The 18757-nt window shown below is 42.2% G+C and overlaps 1 protein-coding gene across 2 annotated transcripts in view; it reads right to left on the reverse strand.

Moving 5' to 3' along the window:
- Window positions 1-16769, reverse strand: part of LOC131223569 (uncharacterized) — a 68833-nt gene extending 52064 nt beyond the window's left edge. For both annotated transcript variants that reach the window (XR_009160550.1, XM_058219007.1), the window contains exons 1-2: window positions 16489-16769; window positions 11737-11870 (exon numbers count right to left, since the gene is read on the reverse strand). Coding sequence is in view for 1 of the 2 variants with exons in the window: in XM_058219007.1 (XP_058074990.1) it covers window positions 11737-11870; window positions 16489-16726 (372 nt within the window). In the remaining variant the exon portion in view is untranslated. The remainder of the gene's footprint in view (window positions 1-11736; window positions 11871-16488) is intronic.
- Between the last annotated feature and the right edge of the window lie 1988 nt (window positions 16770-18757).

Below are 18757 nucleotides of genomic sequence, written 5' to 3' on the forward strand. Positions count from 1 at the left end.
CCTAAGGGTTTTGAGGACATCAAATCTCCAAATCATGTATATTGTCTTAAGAATGTACTTTATGGTTTGAAACAAGCTCCCAGATCATGGTATGAAAAATTGACTAAATTTTTACTTAGTTATAACTTCAATATAGGTAGCGTTGATAAAACCTTATTCATCAAAAAAATATAACGATCGTATACTGATAGTATAAATCTATGTTGACAATATAATTTATGGATCTACATGCTCTAACTTACCTATTGAGTTTGTAGATCTGATAAAATCTAAGTTTGAAATAAGTATGGGTGGTGAGCTTAACTACTTTCTTGGATTACAAGTTCAGTAACATGAAGATGATATATTCATTTCACAAACCAAATACACTTTAAATCTTGTAAAAAGGTTTGGATTTAAGAATAAAAATAAGTTTGATACTCCAATGAGTTCAACTCTTAAACTCTCAAAAGATAAATCAGGTAAAAGTGTAGACTCTCGCTTATATCAAAGTATAATTGGTAGTTTCTTATACTTAACTGCTAGTAGACCTGAATATTGCATTTAGTGTTAAAATATGTGCCCGTTATCAATCCAATCCTAAAAAATCTCACCTAATTGTTGTTAAGTAGATAATCAGATATGTCGCAAGTTCAGCTAATTTATGAATTTGATATCCACATGATACATTTGTTCAAATTGCCAGATATATTGATGTAGACTGGGCTAGAAATATCGACGATAAAAAATCTACCAGCGGTGGATGTTTTTATATAGGAAACTGTTTAGTTTCATAGCTCAGTAAGAAACAAAACTCTGTATCACTCTCTACAGCTGAAGCTGAATATAACAGCCGGTAATGCCTGCACTCAACTCATTTCGATGAAAAGAAAATTAGCCGATTATGGCATTGCGCAAGATACAATAACATTCTACTGCGATAATTCAAGTGTAATTAACATTTCAAAATTTTTAATCCAACATTCTCGTAAAAAAACATTTTGATATTAGATACCATTATATTCAAGAACTTGTTGAAGATAAAAGTATTTTGCTTGAATATAGTCAAACTGAAAATTAACTTGCTGACATTTTGACCAAACCGCTCGACAGGAATAGATTTTCAAATTTAAAGAATGATATTGGTTTGTGTGTTATTAATTAAGTGTTTATGCATTTGTTTGTTTATTGTTTATAATTAATTAAATGCATATAATACTAATAATATAATGTCAAAATTATTTTTTTTTTAAAAATCAGTTCTTCGACGAGTCGTGCATGTACTCGACCAATCGAACGCTCGACGGGTCAAGTACGCTGCTCGACCGGTCGAGGACCGCGGGTTTTCTCTTCAAAAAGGTGAAACATCACTTTTTCTTTCATTTTCATCTTCTTCTTCGACTCGTCGATGGCCCATTCGTCGAACTCATCTCCAAATCTTGCTTGTAAGTGATTGTTTTCCTATTTCTTTCAAGATTTAAGTACTTCATTGCTAGCTAATCTAGCATTTGGGGTTTATTGTTGATTCTAAACCCTCTTTGGTGTGAGATTTGTGAAAAATCTGCTATATCCACAATCACACTTCTCTCATTAATTATTTCTTAATCAAATATTATATGGAGCATCGTACTAAACGTGCGACTACACGAAAAACTTGTGGTAGTTCATCATCTAGGCCAACTTCATCCAATGTGAGAACCCTAAGGTGTTGCGAAGAAAATGTGGACCAAATTGGGGATTTCGGCTCAAAAAATATTATTATTGAGCGAGTGTAAATGTTGCTCACATTACTCCTTTCAATCTTGTTCCTTTACTTTCTAATGTTGGTTGGGGAGACATTTTGGCTTGGGACGGCAAAGCTTACCATTCCATTGCGCAATGCATGTATGCATCAATTTGTGAAGTGTCCAAAAAAAAAAATCTTACCTTTATAATTAAATTTGTGAAAGGGAACTTCACTGTAGACTGCTATCTAATCTCAACCTTAACTGGGATTGCTATTGCAGAGGATGGAATTCCTCTTGACAATCTAACAGATAGAATGTCCCATACAGAACGGCTAGTGGTTACACATAATATGTGTCGATTTAATGCGGAATGGCATTCGGGTAATGTTGTGCGTGCCAATCAAATGCTGCATTGATTTCGAGTTCTTCACCATATCTTCACATCCAATGTGTATCCTCGATCAGGAAATAAGTCAGAACTTACTCCCTTCATGGCTACTATTGTACACTATTATTTCTAGGGTACAAGTATGTCTTTCTTCTCTAATTTTTTATATCATAATACAGTTTCATCTTCATCCTGGTCATGGTTCTATTCCCTTTACGTATCTTATGACTTGTATTGCCTTACATTGTAATGTTCCCATTCCTACATCTGAGACACCCAAGTTAGTATTACCATTTAATAACGCTAATATTCACAAGATGAATCTGAAATATCTTCCGGGCCAGCGAGACGAGGAAGAAGAGGAAGTACCTGCACCACCAGAAGACACATCTATGGATGATATCTTTGTTGAACTTGATGAGCCAGATGATCCAGATGATCTAGATTTTCAACCTTCATAGGTTGATGACAATCTTCCATCTCTGGAAGAGAAGGTCACGGCATTACAGGTTTCATAAGATAACTTGGCACAAACTAAAAAAATCATCTATGAAGTACAAGAAGTACTTCCACCGTATTGCGAGGAGTTTGCATCAGATGGATCCTTCTATGCATGCTCCTTCCTCCTCATGATCTGACTGAGTTCATTTTCTTTCTTGTTTTTTTTTATGGGGCTGTATAACTTTATATTTATTTTCCTTGATGACTTGCTACTTTCACTTTGTTTGGATGATCTTTCCTTCATCCTATCTTGACTTAATGCTTTGTTTCTTCTGCATATTTACATGTTAACATCCTTCTTTCTTTGTCAACTTGTGACAAAAAGGGGGGAGAAGATTTGAATGAATGCATGAATTTGATATAAATTATAAATGCTAGGAATGCTTTGTTTGAAATGTTGTATGTTTTAAAATAGGAAACAGGGAAAGCACAATTTAAGGGGGAATGAAAATTCGGGATGTTACAGTTGGTATCAGAGAGCAAGAATGAGATTAACTGGGCCTAAGGGCATGGACCATCCTAAACATTACAGAGATTGTAAGTGCTATTATGTTTAATGCACATGTTACACCTGGTTTGTTAAATTTCGTCTTATCAAAACAACTTAGCATAGTCTTCTTCAAGTTAAAGACAAGCTCATGTTCAAGTTAAAGTCTAGCTTATGTTCAAATTGAAGTCAAGCTAAAGTTCAAGTCACGTGGATCAAGATGGAAAGTTCACCTTCAAGTTCAAGTTCTACTAAAATTGCTAGTAGAAGATCAAGCTCCGATTGCAAGATCAAGCTTCAGGTTCAAGTTCAAGTTCTACTAAAAATGTTAATGGAAGATCAAACTCCAAGTGCAAGTTCAACTCCTACTAATGAATCTTTTAAATAGAAGATCAAGCTCCTTTGAAAACTTCAAGTTTCTACAAAGTTCAGTCCATATAGGTAATTTAAACCCTAGAAAGACCTTAGATTTAGTGGCTTTCAAAAGATATTTAATTTGGGTTTTTCAACTTATAATTAATTGAATTTTGACTTGTCAAAATTCTACTTCAACCAGTCTAAGAAATTCATCGACAAGTCCAAGGAACAGCTATAGTATAACAGAATTTCCATTGCATCTTCGACTAATCGAGTGGAGTCCTCGACCAGTGGAAGGACCCCCTTTGACTAGTCGAAAGTTCCTCGTTTCGAAGAACAGGAACTATAATCTAATCGGATTCAGCTTGCTCGACCAGTCGAACAGGCTCTTCGACCAGTCTAAGATTTGTTGGAACTTATTCCGCTCGAATTTGAAAATTTGTTGGAACTGAATCAGTTGCTTCGACCAATCGAAGGAACAGATTTTGTGACTATAAATTGAGGTTCTTTCTTAATACGAAAATACAACTTAAGCCTATCAAAGCCCTGACTCAAGAGAGAGAGAGAAGCCTCATTTATTGTCAAGCTATCAAGTGGTATAAATAATTTTATTTTATAGCTTTTTCATTAATTCTTTTATCTCAAAACTCTGTCATTCTAATTTATCAAAAAAAAATGTTTACTCTTATTGAGATTTGATGGAATTAATGCAAGTAACCTTTGGGTTTAAAACTAATTAAAATCAATTAGAATCTTAGACCTTTTCTATTGGACTGAACATCGAACATTCGTCATTCAAGAAAAGTGATCTACGACTACAGCTTCTTCTTCAGTGAAGATAAGTATCATTTTATTTTCTATACTTGGTTTTTTATGAGATAGCCAGAAAATCTCATTTGTTGGTTTTTCTAAGATAACCAGAAAATCTTAGTGTGGGGTTTTTATTTATGATAATCCTTTAAAATCACAACCGTATCAGGTTTTAAGGTGACCCTATGATGTCATGCCCCAAACTCGAAAACCGGGCTCATAAAATTCTCGATCGCCGAATCCGAGGCCGACAGCCTCCGTGGTACCCCATTCTCGGCTCCTGGCACCCATTTACCAGATTCCGATCCTAGGATCCTGCAAGGAGGATTTTCAACATCAGTTCGATTCGTAATAAGCATAACCAAAGGCATAACCTACAAACAACAACCGAAAACTCCATCACATTTCCACTATGATCAAAAAATTATAAGTACAGTGCGCATAAAGGAAAATACAATGATGATAGACAAAAGCTCCAAGATGATCTGCTATGCACTCCTGCCTCAGCGCTGCTGCGATCCAACGTCACCTGCACGCAATGGTCGTGCATAAGCTTACGGAAAGCTTGGAGGTAGGTGAAAGTGTGTGAGCAATATAGTAATATAATTATGCAATATCAGAGTAATGTAGAATATGCTGATGAATACATGAATACTATTGGCCGTACTAAGGCTATGCGATGCAAGCCATGAATGATGTCGGTCATACCAAGGCCATGCGATGCGAGATGCAACTCGAGCATACGAATCCTCATTTGAGTCCACATATCAATACAGCTCAACTTTGGAATATCACCGTGGTCTAGTGCACTCCAAACTAGATTGTCACCCTATCGCGCACAATAAGATGAGTGGAAGAGACCTCACTATCTGTCTGCCAATATCTGGCTTGGCTCGTCGATAGCGGACTCATTCCTCGAGCTAGTCAAACTCAGCCTAGCTTTGCCCCCTCCTCTCAAGCGGGTAAGGCCACACCCCCTTCTAACCAACCACGACACAATGAAAAGCGCGCCCTTCTAGTAATCGACACTCGGCGCTCATGCATCCACTCGGTCTAGACGTTGGAGCAACCTCCTGATACCATAAGGGTTTAGGAAATTTGACACAGGGACATCTATAGCATCCCATATAGAACAAGATTTCCAGTGTCCAATCCTGCCAACCACGATACACATGTAGAAGCTACGGCCCTGATGTCACTAGGGCGTACAGTAATCATGTCACACAATGTGAAATGCATGAATCACACTATCCAGTCATGCAGCAATCCTGCGCGTATCGTGCTCTCATGTGGGCAACTCCCCCTATCAGGGAGTACCATAATAATCTGCCCAATGGCATATACTATGATCAATCACTCCTCAAATCAAGCATACATATGATGCGTATGGGCATGGATCATAGAGCTATACTAAGCATATTATGATGATCATGTATCCCCCCTTACATCAAGGTTTGGCCTAAGTGGCCTACCCACAATCCTAGGGATCCGGAAAGGGTTCCTTCACCATACTATTGCATGGCCCGCTAGATGTCTTAGGGGGCCCAAATAAGTCATAGATGGACTCCAAAAATAAAAGAAGTAATCCCACTAACAACCAATGAGGGCCCAACATCTTGGGATAACCCAATGAGAATAGATGGAGCATGTAAATGGGGCCCAATAACTAGGGTCAACTCACTTAGAGAATGATGCGAATGGGCCTAACAAGGCCTAAGGGAATGTCACAATGAGGACATCTAACCATCATTGCCCATCAATGTGGACATCTAACCAACATTGCACCCAAGGAGTGGCCCACATAAGGGATTCATATACAACTAACGGCCACACCTACATCACATTGGGCCTCACTCATGAGCATCACATACATCATATTGGGCTTCATACAAGGGCCTCGAATGTATCACAATGGGCCATGCCCACGGACTTCGAATACATCACAATGGGCCTCGCCCATGAGCCTTGAATACATCTTATTGGGTCTCGCCCATGGGCCTCAGATACATCTCAATGGGTTATGCCCATGGGCCTCGGATACATCACGATGGGCCTCGTCCCATGGGCCTCCAACCTATCGCAATGGGCCTCATCAAATGGGCCGTAAATGCATCACCATGGGCCTCATACGTGGGCCTCATATACAATAAGTGGGCCGCACTGCTTGGGCCCCATATGCATCAAATGGGCCACATATCTGGGCCTCGAATACATCACATGGGCCACGCAACACGAGCCTAACAATATAAACAGGTGGGCCCCGCACATGGGCCAAAAATACATCATGCTGGGCCATGGATGGGCCGCACCAATGGGCCTCAAGTGAGCTTGGACCATGCCAAAATAATTTCAATAGTTGTAGGTGTAACATGTGTATCACTGTACACCATCATTCCATGGGGCACATGACCTATTAATGATGATCAGCACTATCCAAACATTTTCCAGGTACATCAGCACCATCCAAACAATGTCTACGTAAATCAGCACCATCCAAACATTTTCCAGGTAAATCTGCACCGTCCAAACATTGGACAATACCATCCAGACATTGTCCAGCACTGTCCAAACATGTGGACAGTGTGGATGAAACACATACAACATGGCAGGGCCCCACAGAACCTGCTGACGTCATGACAGCAATAATGTAGCTGCTGTCAGCGCATGCCAGCCAATCCGTTTCATCACAAGGTGGGTCCCACTTGGGCCCATCACATATACACCTATGTATATAGCATATATTATATTATATATATTTTATTTTATTTTATTTTTTTGGCCTAAAGACTTTAATCGTCTAAAGTACAGCGTCCAGGCCCTGGACGTCTAGATGGACGGTCTGGATATCAGCAGTGGGCCCCACCAGATGGACCAATGGTGAGGATTTACATACATCATGCGTGGGACCCACAGACCTGTTGCCATCAGGACAGCTTCCACGTGCTGCTGGATGGACGGTCTGGTACAACACGTACCTCATGATCGGACACACAGAGCTTGCTATGTGAGACGGCAGCGGATGGACGATTTGGGCCTCACACATAAATAATGTGGGCCCCACGACTGATGACCAGCGTGGGTAAAACACATACATCACACGGCCTCAAGGCCTGGACAGTGTGGATTTCACACGTACATCGCGTGGGGTCCACAAATCAAGCTGATGTTTATGATTCCCTTCATCCAGGGCCTGCCGAAATCCAGCAGTAAGTGGGCCTCATGATCGAATGGTTTGGTTCAGGTGGGCCACATTCCATCACAAAAAGGGGGAGAGAGAGAGAGAGAGAGAAACGGTGGAGATGGGAGGACCCCGCCACTATGGGCCCCTCTTGGATACAATGCATACATCAAGATGGGTCCCACCATATGTGGGCCCTTAAATCACAAAAATAAAAATTAAAAACGTAGATCTAAGGTCACCCACTGTAGATCTTCTTGGTCCGGTGGAACGCTAAACTCCTTGGCTTCGATCTCAACGGAAGATGATGAAGTTTTGAGGGTTGAGATGGGAGATGAGAGGGTAGGAAGTGGGCCACACACAAAACTCTCTCATGGAGGTTTGAAGAGCTTGGACATGGGATTTTTTTTCTTTGGGTTGCTTGGAAGAGAAGGGAGAATAAGAGAGAGGGATGGGTGATGGAGTGATGAATGGGAGAGAGAGAGAGAGAGAGAGAGAGAGAGAGAGAGAGATGGGTTGTGTAAGAGATTTGTTGACTTTTGGGGTTGCTTGTGTAAAAGAGGTATGTGTTATGATGGGTTGAGTGATGTGTTGAGTAATGGGTTGAGTGATGTGTGTACTTGACTTGTACTTGACCATTAATAGGATTGATGGGATATGTTGGGTAGAGATTCCCTCGAAATTGTAAATGCTCGGTGTTTTTCCTCGAACAGAACGCGGACCCACATCTTCTGGCTTGGGTATCGCCTTGGTGCATGAGACGCGGCGTTGGAACCGTGGTGACGACGCGGTCGCTAGGGTACAAGTCTCGGATTGAGTCGACTCGGGTTGACAGCGTGTGATTCAGGGTTGTGGGCAAATGCCGGTTGCAGGTCGCGGGTTACCGAAATTCGATAGGGATGATCGTGGAAATCTACGGAATGGTACGAACTATAATACGGGTCTTACACTGTGAAAATCTTATTTTTAGTGAAAGCCAATATCATGTGGATTGCGATTATTAGGAGTGGAGTAGGTGTAGTTATTTGAGAACAGTTGGTGTATACACCGAACCACTATAATTATTAGTGTTGTGGTGAATGTTTACTTTTTACATATGTAGTGAATGGTTGTAATTTTATTTATGCAAATGTGGTGAATGTTTGTAATAGATATCTTTATTATCTCTTGCTTTGTTTGAGATCTTAATCCTTACAAACGTTCGTGAAATAAGGTTGTCATACCTAAAACTTTGTTTTTGGTGAAGGTTGTCCTATGAACTAAGTTTGAATCAATTTTTCAATACTAATACTATTGAGATTTCTGATTTATTTATTATTTTAGTAAGTTAATTTTTTATTTACCATAGTCTTATTCCCCTTCTTCTAGGACTATTAAGCTCGTCTTTTTCAAAGTCGAGTATGACTTTGTCACGGCTGACACTATTTCTACTTACACACGTTTGACCAAATTTAAGTCATTCGTAACACGTGTGGCCACGTGTTCGGATTGAACAACAATACATCCAATTCATAAAATTTTCAATTTTGCCCCACCCGTAATAAGATTCACCAAATGAATGGTTTTGATCACCAAGCGGTGGCCCCATTTAAGGTCCACATGCTTGCGAACTAGAGCTGGGCATCGAGTCGAGTCAAACCAAGTTAGGGTTAACCCGACTCGATCCAATTTTGAAATAGGCCTGACCCAAACTCGACTCGACTCAGTACCGAGTCCAGCATGCTTGAACCGATCTGAGTCCGAGTCTGGCCTGAACTAATTCGGACCTTGTCCGACCCGATCAAAAGTACCAAGTCGGTTCGAGTTGGCACCGATTTGTATCGAGAGATGAGGGAGGGAAGGAGGGAGAGAGTGGAGAGGAGAGAAAGAGAGAGGAGGGTGGTGATGGTGGTGGGTGGCTACTAGGTTTAGAAGGAGAGAGAGAGAGAGAGGAGGAGGAGGAGGAGGGTGGTGATGGTGGTGGGTTGCTACTAGGTTTGGAAGAGGAGGGAGGGAGTAAATGGAGAGAGAGAGAGAGAGAGAGAGAGAGAGAGAGAGAGAGAGAGAGAGAGAGGTGAGGGTGGTGATGGTGGTGGGTGGTTGCCGGGCTTGAAAGAGGAGGATGAGAGAGAGAGAGAGAGAGAGAGAGATATTTTGGGATCGGTTTGGGGTCGGGTCGGGTGCAGTGTATAGGGTTAGAGATACTTAAAAATTAGAGTTTTTTTTTATTATCTATAACCGAATCCAAGTTGAGCCGGTTTCGGATCGAGTCGAGTCAAGTTACTGGGTAACTCAAACTTGACTCGGTTCGAATTCGGATTGGGCGAAGCCTACTTAGTTCGGACCGACTCACCCTCTCAATTCGGGTCAAGTCAAGTCTGAACGAGTCAGGCGAGTCGAGTCGTCCATTGCCCAACTCTACTGCCAACTACAATCTTAAGTTGTCCGTCAAACTACTAAACTAGACTACTTTGTATAAAGATCAAGATTATGTTGGTGTTTCATATACTTTGTATAAAGATCAAGATCAGGGCCATCGAAATCTTGGGCCTTATTTCCTATACAGCATAGCCCGCCCAGAATCCATACCCATGGGATGTTCGTAGCCGTCCAATTTCTCTTGTTGAATTTGGACCATTTTCATCTTATTTTAATCATCCATTTGATAGCCACCAAGCAACGTATATCAATACGAAACGTGCAGTGTTCAAATGGTCTCTCTTCATTTGTGGTTTAGGAAACCATACTTACTATATGTAATATTACCATTGACCAGAACTGGACCCAGCCAAGACCAAACTTGATCCAACCTAAACTGATTTTAACGGTCCAAGATGATGGGTCTGACCTAAACCCGGCAAGACCCAAATTTAACGGGTCCTAAAGTTGAGACCCAGACTCAACCCAATTTCTTAACGGGTCCAACAAATTGGGCCCAGACCCGTTAAAATAGAGTTGGAACCTTCTAGCATCCATGCATCCGGTGCCCATTGACAGCCCTACATAGATGAGACTGAAACTTACTGGAAGTGAATTTATATATTGTAGGCTCATCCTGTAAAAAGAGGAGAGTTTTAGTGGCCTGTTGACCACTTAAAATTGTAGCAGTGAGCCCCACCACCAGCATAGCACGATAGGTCCGATATCAAATCCATTCTGAATCCATCCATCAGAATGGCACCATTATATTGATGCTCTATCTAAGAATCAGATTGATCAACTTGCCAAGTGGCCCACAGTTAGCAAAATAAATGTATGGCTCTGAAAGACTGCCATGTGGGCTAGATTTATTTCTTGAGAAAAGACGTACGTAGGGCTGTACACGAACCGAGCTAGCCCGGTTAGCTCGCTCAACTCGACTCGAAAAAGCTCGAATCGGCTCAGTTCGAAACTAAGTTCAAGCTGATTTTTTGAGGTCGAAAAAATTTCAAACCGAGTTAGAGCTTGCCCGAGCTCAACTCAACTCGGATCAAACCCAACTTGAACCAAACTCAGATCGAACCAGTTCAGTGACTCAGTTACTTTGATATTGATGTTGCTCCCCAAGTGTTTGATTAAATGACTCAACGGCTGGTGGTAAGGAAGGTATGTATATAAAACAAATATCATTTTTTCTTGATTTTGATATTGCCAACAAGGTATTTGATGAAATACTTGTAAAACCTTTGCGGGTGTTTTACATACAGTGAGAATTTGAAAATGTAATCCATATATTTGTGAAAATGATGTATAGACGAACTCGGCTCAAACTGGCCCAAGTGGCTGACCGAACCGAACTGAGCCGAGTTCGCAAGTCAGGCTTGAGGACCGAGCCGAGCCAAGCTCGAACTAGGGTCAGCTAGTGGCCGAGCCGAGTCGAATTATGCCAAGCTTGACTCGATTCGATTCATGTACACCCCTAGATGTACAAGGTCGGACCACCTCGATGAATGGATTGGATATGGCACATGTGTGTCATGCTGGCACGTGTGTAGAGTGTACATGAGCTTTATTGCACACGCGTGTGCGCCTAGCAAAGCCCCACTAGGGCCCACATGCAAAGATGATCCCAGTATCTGATCGATTACGTAGACGGCCCACAGTAAGAAACTACCACCATGATATCGGGTAGCTGAATGTGGACCATTAAAATGATACGTTTCAATGGTTCGTATTCAACTCCACAATCAATGGTCAGGATCATCTATCCAGAGCGGTTATTAGACCATAGGCAATTCAAACTAACACCCAGATCATGGACGGTTCAGATCATCGGACCATCCTGGATGCGGCACAATTAGGGCACACATGCATAAGCAAAACCAACTCCAGTAGGAAGTATAGTACATACCCGAGCACCGGGGGAGGTAGGTGCAGCAAATAGTACGGCGGATACGGCGCCAAAGGGAGCTATTGTCATGGACAGACCTTTTGGAGCTAGCATCTGGTCCACCCTCCCCATTATAGCCATCGCTGCGAATGCCCCTGCACCAGCACCTTCACTTGTGAGTTGAATTTTGGATGGTGGGCTCAGATCAGATCACATCCGTTCCTTCAGCTCACTAACATGGTTAAAACACTCGAATGGCTCGGTTGGGATCGTTGAGTGAAAGACTCGAGATTTAGTTGGTCCCACTCGGCGGAGTCAGTGTGGAACCGGTTCAGGTCCCACTAGGGGTGCACATGGAACAGGTAGAACTGGTAAACCGAACTAGAACCAACCAAACTGCACAGTTTGATCCGGTTTTGAAGTGCACGGGTTCTAGTTCCAGAACGGGTTAGTTCAATTCAATTCTCAATTTAGATTTATGTAGAACCGAATTGGACCGTAAACCAGACAGCAGAACCAAACTTGGAACGGAACCATCTGGTCAATAAATATTTGAAAAAAATTAAACATAAAAAGTGTGTGCGTGTGTGTCTATATATATATATATATATATATATATATATAACTAATATGTCAAGCACCTCACACCGCCCCGGCCTCCATTCTCATCCCTCTCATGGGATGGATCATAACATGATATCTGAATCATTCATCAAATGGATCACAATACAAATGGACATAGGCTAAATTATTAAATATATATATATATATATATATATATATATATATATATATATATATATATATATACAGTTGACGCTGTTGCTGTCAGGCCAGCCCATACAACCGAACCAGTTTTTATGGTCTGGTATTGATTCGGTTCTAGGGTGCAAACGGTCTGGTTCTAATTTTAATTTTCCTAGAACCATTAGGAATGGTATGATTCCAAATTCACCTCAGAACTGGACCGAACCGAACCGTGTGCACCCCTAGGTCCCACGTGCTCATGAACCGAACTGGACCGCAATTATTACGTCCTTAGCTCATGTGCTGGACCAAAGTACGGTGGACCTGCCCAGCCCACACAACTTGTGCGTGCAACATCGAATCCGTCCATCAGGTGATTCTCCTCACGATCACCCTAGAGATAGAAAATCAGCCTGATCCTTCATCCTTGTAAGACGCATCTGATGAACGGAATGGATAGCTTATGCAAAACATGATGGGCCCAGCACAAATCTATTGTTTTCATCTCCTTCCCATTGTTCCCTGTAATGTGGACCACCGGCTTTTGTGGATCGGGCTGATTGTTTTTCCCAGGCCTAACATCAGGAGGAGAACCTGGTGGACGGTGTAGATTATTCCGGTCCTAAAACCTTACGCAAGGTATGATGCATTGCTAGTGAGTGGCGTGATGGTAGAACATGGGTAGTTCGGTCCATATAAAGTCAGCCAGAGCCCGACCCAAGCACTATAAACTCGATCTAACCCGTCATTCAAGCAGGCCAGGTTGGCTGGTCCGTTGGCCCACCCTACCAATGGCAAGCCTAGTTGCATCCCTATAAGATCCAGGAACTAGGACTTGTTTGAACCCGGATTTTGAGATAAAGCCCATTTCGACTCCTACCTGAAGCTGAAGATACATGCACACTCGCCTTTGGGTTTTCAGTTTGTACATGCATAGCTCTCATTCACCAATCCAGATATTTATCTATTGGGGCTTACTACTGATGCAGGATAATTAATCAGTTGCTTTAAAAGCTTGAACTGATAAAGCATGGTCAATCAATCCATAATCTCATAGCTCAGGCCTACATCACATGAGTTAGGACCTCAGCCGAACCCCCTCGTGTGCCCCACAACACATAGGTACCGCTTCATAATGCTGCCCACCCCGAGTGTGCCCTTGCATCTCACATGCCACCCCACTTGAACCCTTATGAAAATGCCCCCGTATTAACTATTCATAGACCACAGCCCAAAAGTCTGGAATTAGCAGAGCCTTGCCACTAATACCGGGCCTTTCTAGTTAATGTAGGCCATCGCCTTATGCCCCTTCACAATCGTTTTTATTTATGCATGTCTTGAATGGTTAGGATTTTTTTACAGAGAAGATTTTCCCATCATGGCCCACCATAGTGGGGCGAAGGAGAAACTGGATGCCCCAGTAGTCTCCATCTCCTTTGACCGAGTATATGTGGACTTTCATAAACCCTCATCTCTGTGGGGCCCACCGTGATGTACCCACTCCGTGTATCAGTTGTGCCAGCTCAGGTTAGGGCGTCTTAATTAAAATCAGGTAGATTCAGTAGTAATTGGGCTGTCCACAAGAAACAGTGGAGAATTGAACGTCCATCATTGAAACTTTCTTGGGGCAAATGAAGTTTTGTACGAGGCTGATGTTTGTCTTGACTCAAATTGGCTTGAAATTGGCTTCGGGCCCAAACTAAGAATCGAATTGAGTTTTTGAGCTTGAAAATATTTCAAGCCGAGTTCGAGCTGAACTATACTTGACAAGGCTTAGAGCAGCTCAGAACTTGATTAGAACTTGATTCGGTTCGAAATGATTTGACTCAAATTGGGTTCACTTAATATAAATATTTTGTAAGTATAATATTATATTATATATTAAAAACTTCAACAGCTTGAAAGATCAAGTTTACCCTATGCTCGAATTCAATTTAAGCTGGCCCGAGCTGCTACCGAGCTGAGTCGACTGGCTAATAAAGCACCGAGTCGAACCAAGTACGAGCTAAGGTAGCGTAATGGCCCAGCTGAGTTGAGCTGGGCCAAGCTTGACTCGGTTCGGTTCGGCTTGTGTACCCCTAAATTAAAGGGTGGGTTATAGGAAACTCGTTCTCTGAATTGAACGTATGTAATATTTCTCTTCTTAAGCATTTATTATAGAAACAAAAAATGAAAGGGTACGATGGTCGTATTCACGAGATCTTTTTTGGGCATGGGCCATCCATGGTGGTGAGCACTAGACCAACGATCAGGATTTACCATTGCATGAACCCAAATTATCAATTAAAAACAGAAGTATACCGTCCAAAAGCCTAGGATGGCGTATTTGGTAAACGGATTGGCTACTCCCCCCTGGCCACCAGCCAATGGCTGGTGGTCGGTGCTCTGTGGGACCCACCATGATATATGTGTTTCATCCATGCCTTTCATCTATTTTTATAGATCATTTTATGGTATAAGACCAAAAAGGAGATATATACCAATCTCGAGTGTACCACATTACAGGAAACAGTTTTGAATGAACGTCGACCATTAAAAACTTTTTGGGGGCCATAAAAATTTTGGATCAAGCCGATCTTTGTATTTTCACTTCATCCGGGTCTGTATTACCTAATCAACAGATTGGATGTCAAATAAACAGTACACTGCGCCTTCGGAGGATTTTAATGGTGGATATCCAATCGCTCTTGTTTTCCTGTGGTGTGGTCTACCTGAGATTTATATCCCTCTCGTTTGTATCGAGTCACAAAATTATCTGTAAAAATTGATGAACGGAATGGATGAAACACATACATCATGGTGGGGCCCACAGTGCACCGACCATCAGGCCAGTGGATGGTGGCAGGGGGAGTAGCCAATTTCCCATTTGGGAATGATATTTGATACTCTGCCAGAGGATGACGCTTGATAGGCAGCCACTAGGAAATTGTATAATTGGTATGCAATAACTCAAATTAAACTCACTAAGTTGTTGAATCCACGGTTTCTAAGTCATACTTCCAGAATCAGATTGATTGAGCAATCCCAACCTTTGATTCGTTAACACTTGCTTGTTGAAATAGGACCGCTGGATATCTTTCAGTTTGACCGTCCAATGCATGTCCGCTGATCCGATGACAGTTCGATTATCATGCGAGCTTATATTTTAGTTCATCGTGTATCTGAACTGGGACCCACAGCTTGGACAGTTTAGTTTGAATTACTTGTATGCCACGTGTGTAATTTCCCGCAGTAAAACATGTGCCACCAGCCACTGGGCTGGTGGTCGGTGCTCTGTGGGCTGTATGCGTTTCATCCCTTCTGTTCATCCATTTTAAAGATCAATTTAGGCATAATCCCAAAAATGAGAGGGATATAAATCTCAGATGGACCACACCACAGGAAAACAATAGTGATTGGATATCCACCATTAAAATCCTCCTAAGGCCTACTGTACTGTTTATTTGACATCCAATCTGTTGATTAGGTCATACAGAAAAAACAAAGATCACCTTCATACAAAACTTTTAATGGTCGACGTTCATTCAACACTGTTTCCTGTAATGTGGTCCACTTGAGATTGGGATATACCTCGTTTTTGGTCTCATACCATAAAATGATCTAGAAAAATAGATGGACAGCATGGATGAAACACATACATCATGGTGGGTCCCACGTAGCACCGACCACCAGCCAATACCAGCCATTGGCTGGTGGCAGGGGAGTAGCCAATTCGTTTCCTAAAACATGAAACTAGGCATCATCTAACAAAGAAATTATTCGTACTCGCGCGACTGAGATGTCAGGGGACTCGCCTCAGCTTCTGGCACACGTGTGAGCTATCCACCCCATTTATCAGTTCAGATGGACCGTTCTACTACAAGGAAAATGGACGGTCCAAATTCAACAGACACGTTTGGCCCATCTGATGAGCAGTGCAGCCAGATTGCTGGAACAGGGCATGTCCGTATATCCCACACGTGTGGGGAGAGGCCACTTCTCCATCTCAATCACGCGAGTACCGTTGGGGGGGAGGAATTTTCGCACCTGCGGACGGCCAAAGGACATCGCTGAGGCAAGGGGCCGGCGTTTCGGGTTTCCACCAATCATGCCATGGAGACGCACTTGATGATGATGATGATGATGCACGGACAGATCTGTTTCCCACGATTCTCTTCTTCCTTGATTCGTTTTTGCCGTTGAATTGCAAAAACACAGAGAATGGAATGGAAATCGACGGCAATGTCATGCCATGATGATGACGATGATAGAAAACCGCTTGCATCGCCGTTTTCTCAGAGAGAGAGAGAGAGAGTCAGAGAGAGAGAGAGAGAGAGAGAGAAAGAAGAGAGAGAGCGAAAGAGATGGCTTTTCATAAGCTGGGAGGACGGGGCATCCTTACACGCTTCCAGCTCATACCAGCCATCCATTTCATTGGACCATGAATTATATGATCCTCGGGCCGAGGATATATATTACCCGTATCCTCGACCGTTGCATTTCTACAAGTCTGGCCCTCGGATGGATGTTCCAGATTGTATATCTGGTGGACCCCACCTTGGATGGCGGATTCCCGGTTTTTCCGTCAACAGTTCTGAGATTATTTGATACTCCAGATGCGTATTATGCTTCATACGCAGGCATCTTGAAATGTTACACGTGGCATATTTTAACTCAGTTACAAGACCTAAATTGTGGTAGCCACTTTCAATAACTTACAACCAAATAGTTGGAGGCTTGGAGCAATCCTAACCTTTGATTCATGGATACTTGTTTTCATTAATAACCGTCCAATAAATGTCCACCAATGTAATAGATCTAACTCACCCATGACGGTTCGGTGCGGATTAGGTGAGACCCAGGACCCACCCAAGACAGTGCGGTCCTTACTGTGGGGCCCACCTTGATGTATATTTTCTGAATCCACACCGTCCATCCGTTTTTCCATGTCATTTTAGTGAGATCGACCATTAATGGACCACAAAAATTATATGTACGACCTAATCCGCTCGTTCATATAATTTAGACTGGTTACTTTTGAGTCCCACCGTGGGCGGCCCAAACAGCTCCCCAGTTTGAAAGATTTCATGACGTATATTAGGACCTTTTTTTTTAATGTGGACCGTTGGTTTTTTTTTTCGTAACCGTCTATCTGAAAATACGAGGAATTTACGGTGGTACAGTACATTTCTCAGTTTCTACAACTGTGGCCTTTGTTTCAGTGATCGAAACCGTCAATATGACGGATCTCACTCTCGATGTCATATATACGAAAGTTACTCTAGATTGGAAGATTCAATGTATATATGATATTGACATTTTTTTTTTCAGACCGTTGTTATGTTTTCTATTTTAATCTTAACCGTATGGATGTTTAGGGCAACGGTTCAATGATCCAAAAAATCCGTAAGGTGAACTTCACGAGCAGTTCATAAGGTGGTTCCCATCAATACTATGAACACGAGCAAAAATCAAGACGGTCCATTCATCAGGAAGGCCACACAGGTGCATGAACTTTTGAACGGTTCAATCATTTCACGTATATGTGGCCATCTGATGATTGTATTGTGTTCATCTTCGCTGAAGGATATCTAATGCACTGATCAGATGTCCCACCTATTTACAAGGTCGGCATTTGGTACGTGTGGGTGTGTATGAGGCTAGTAAACCTGCACAAACAACTTGGCTGACATATACTTTCTGAAGAATCGTACCATAGCATCCGTGTGTACACATCACGTTATACCATTCATGTATCTCAATCCGAACCGTCGAGATGATGGTCCTAGCTTTAAGCCCTCGCTGATTCGACGGTTCCAATTTTCCAATTAACAGACATTTGCCTCCTGAATTTGAACTGTTAAAATGACTAGGATCTGGTTTTTGGGTTAACCCATGTCCGAATTTCGGCTCATAATTTGGATGGTTTGGATTGATTTACATTCATGCCATGCGTGCACTGGGTAGTAAAACCAGCAAAAGTCATTGAAAAAAAGCCCATGCGTTGCACGTGGGAATAACCAAAAAATTTTTAAAAAACACATGCATAGTCGCACACGCAACTTAAGAGAGACCGAAAATCATATAATCCATAAATCGGCAATCAAGACCGTTGGACGTTATGGGTCCGTCCCACAGGATGCAGGCATGCAATAAGTGCATAGCGTTGGGTGGGTCCTATGTGCATGGCGACTACGTCCTGGGTCTTGTGTGTTCCAACTAAGCCACACGTGCGCTGGTGCAAGTGTATTGTAATCAAACCCATGACACCCACCTGTTAGGGATGCACCTACTGGGGTGGGTGCGTGGACACATG

This window comes from Magnolia sinica, chromosome 13 (genome assembly GCF_029962835.1).
Source record: "Magnolia sinica isolate HGM2019 chromosome 13, MsV1, whole genome shotgun sequence".
Taxonomy (NCBI): Eukaryota; Viridiplantae; Streptophyta; class Magnoliopsida; order Magnoliales; family Magnoliaceae; genus Magnolia; species Magnolia sinica.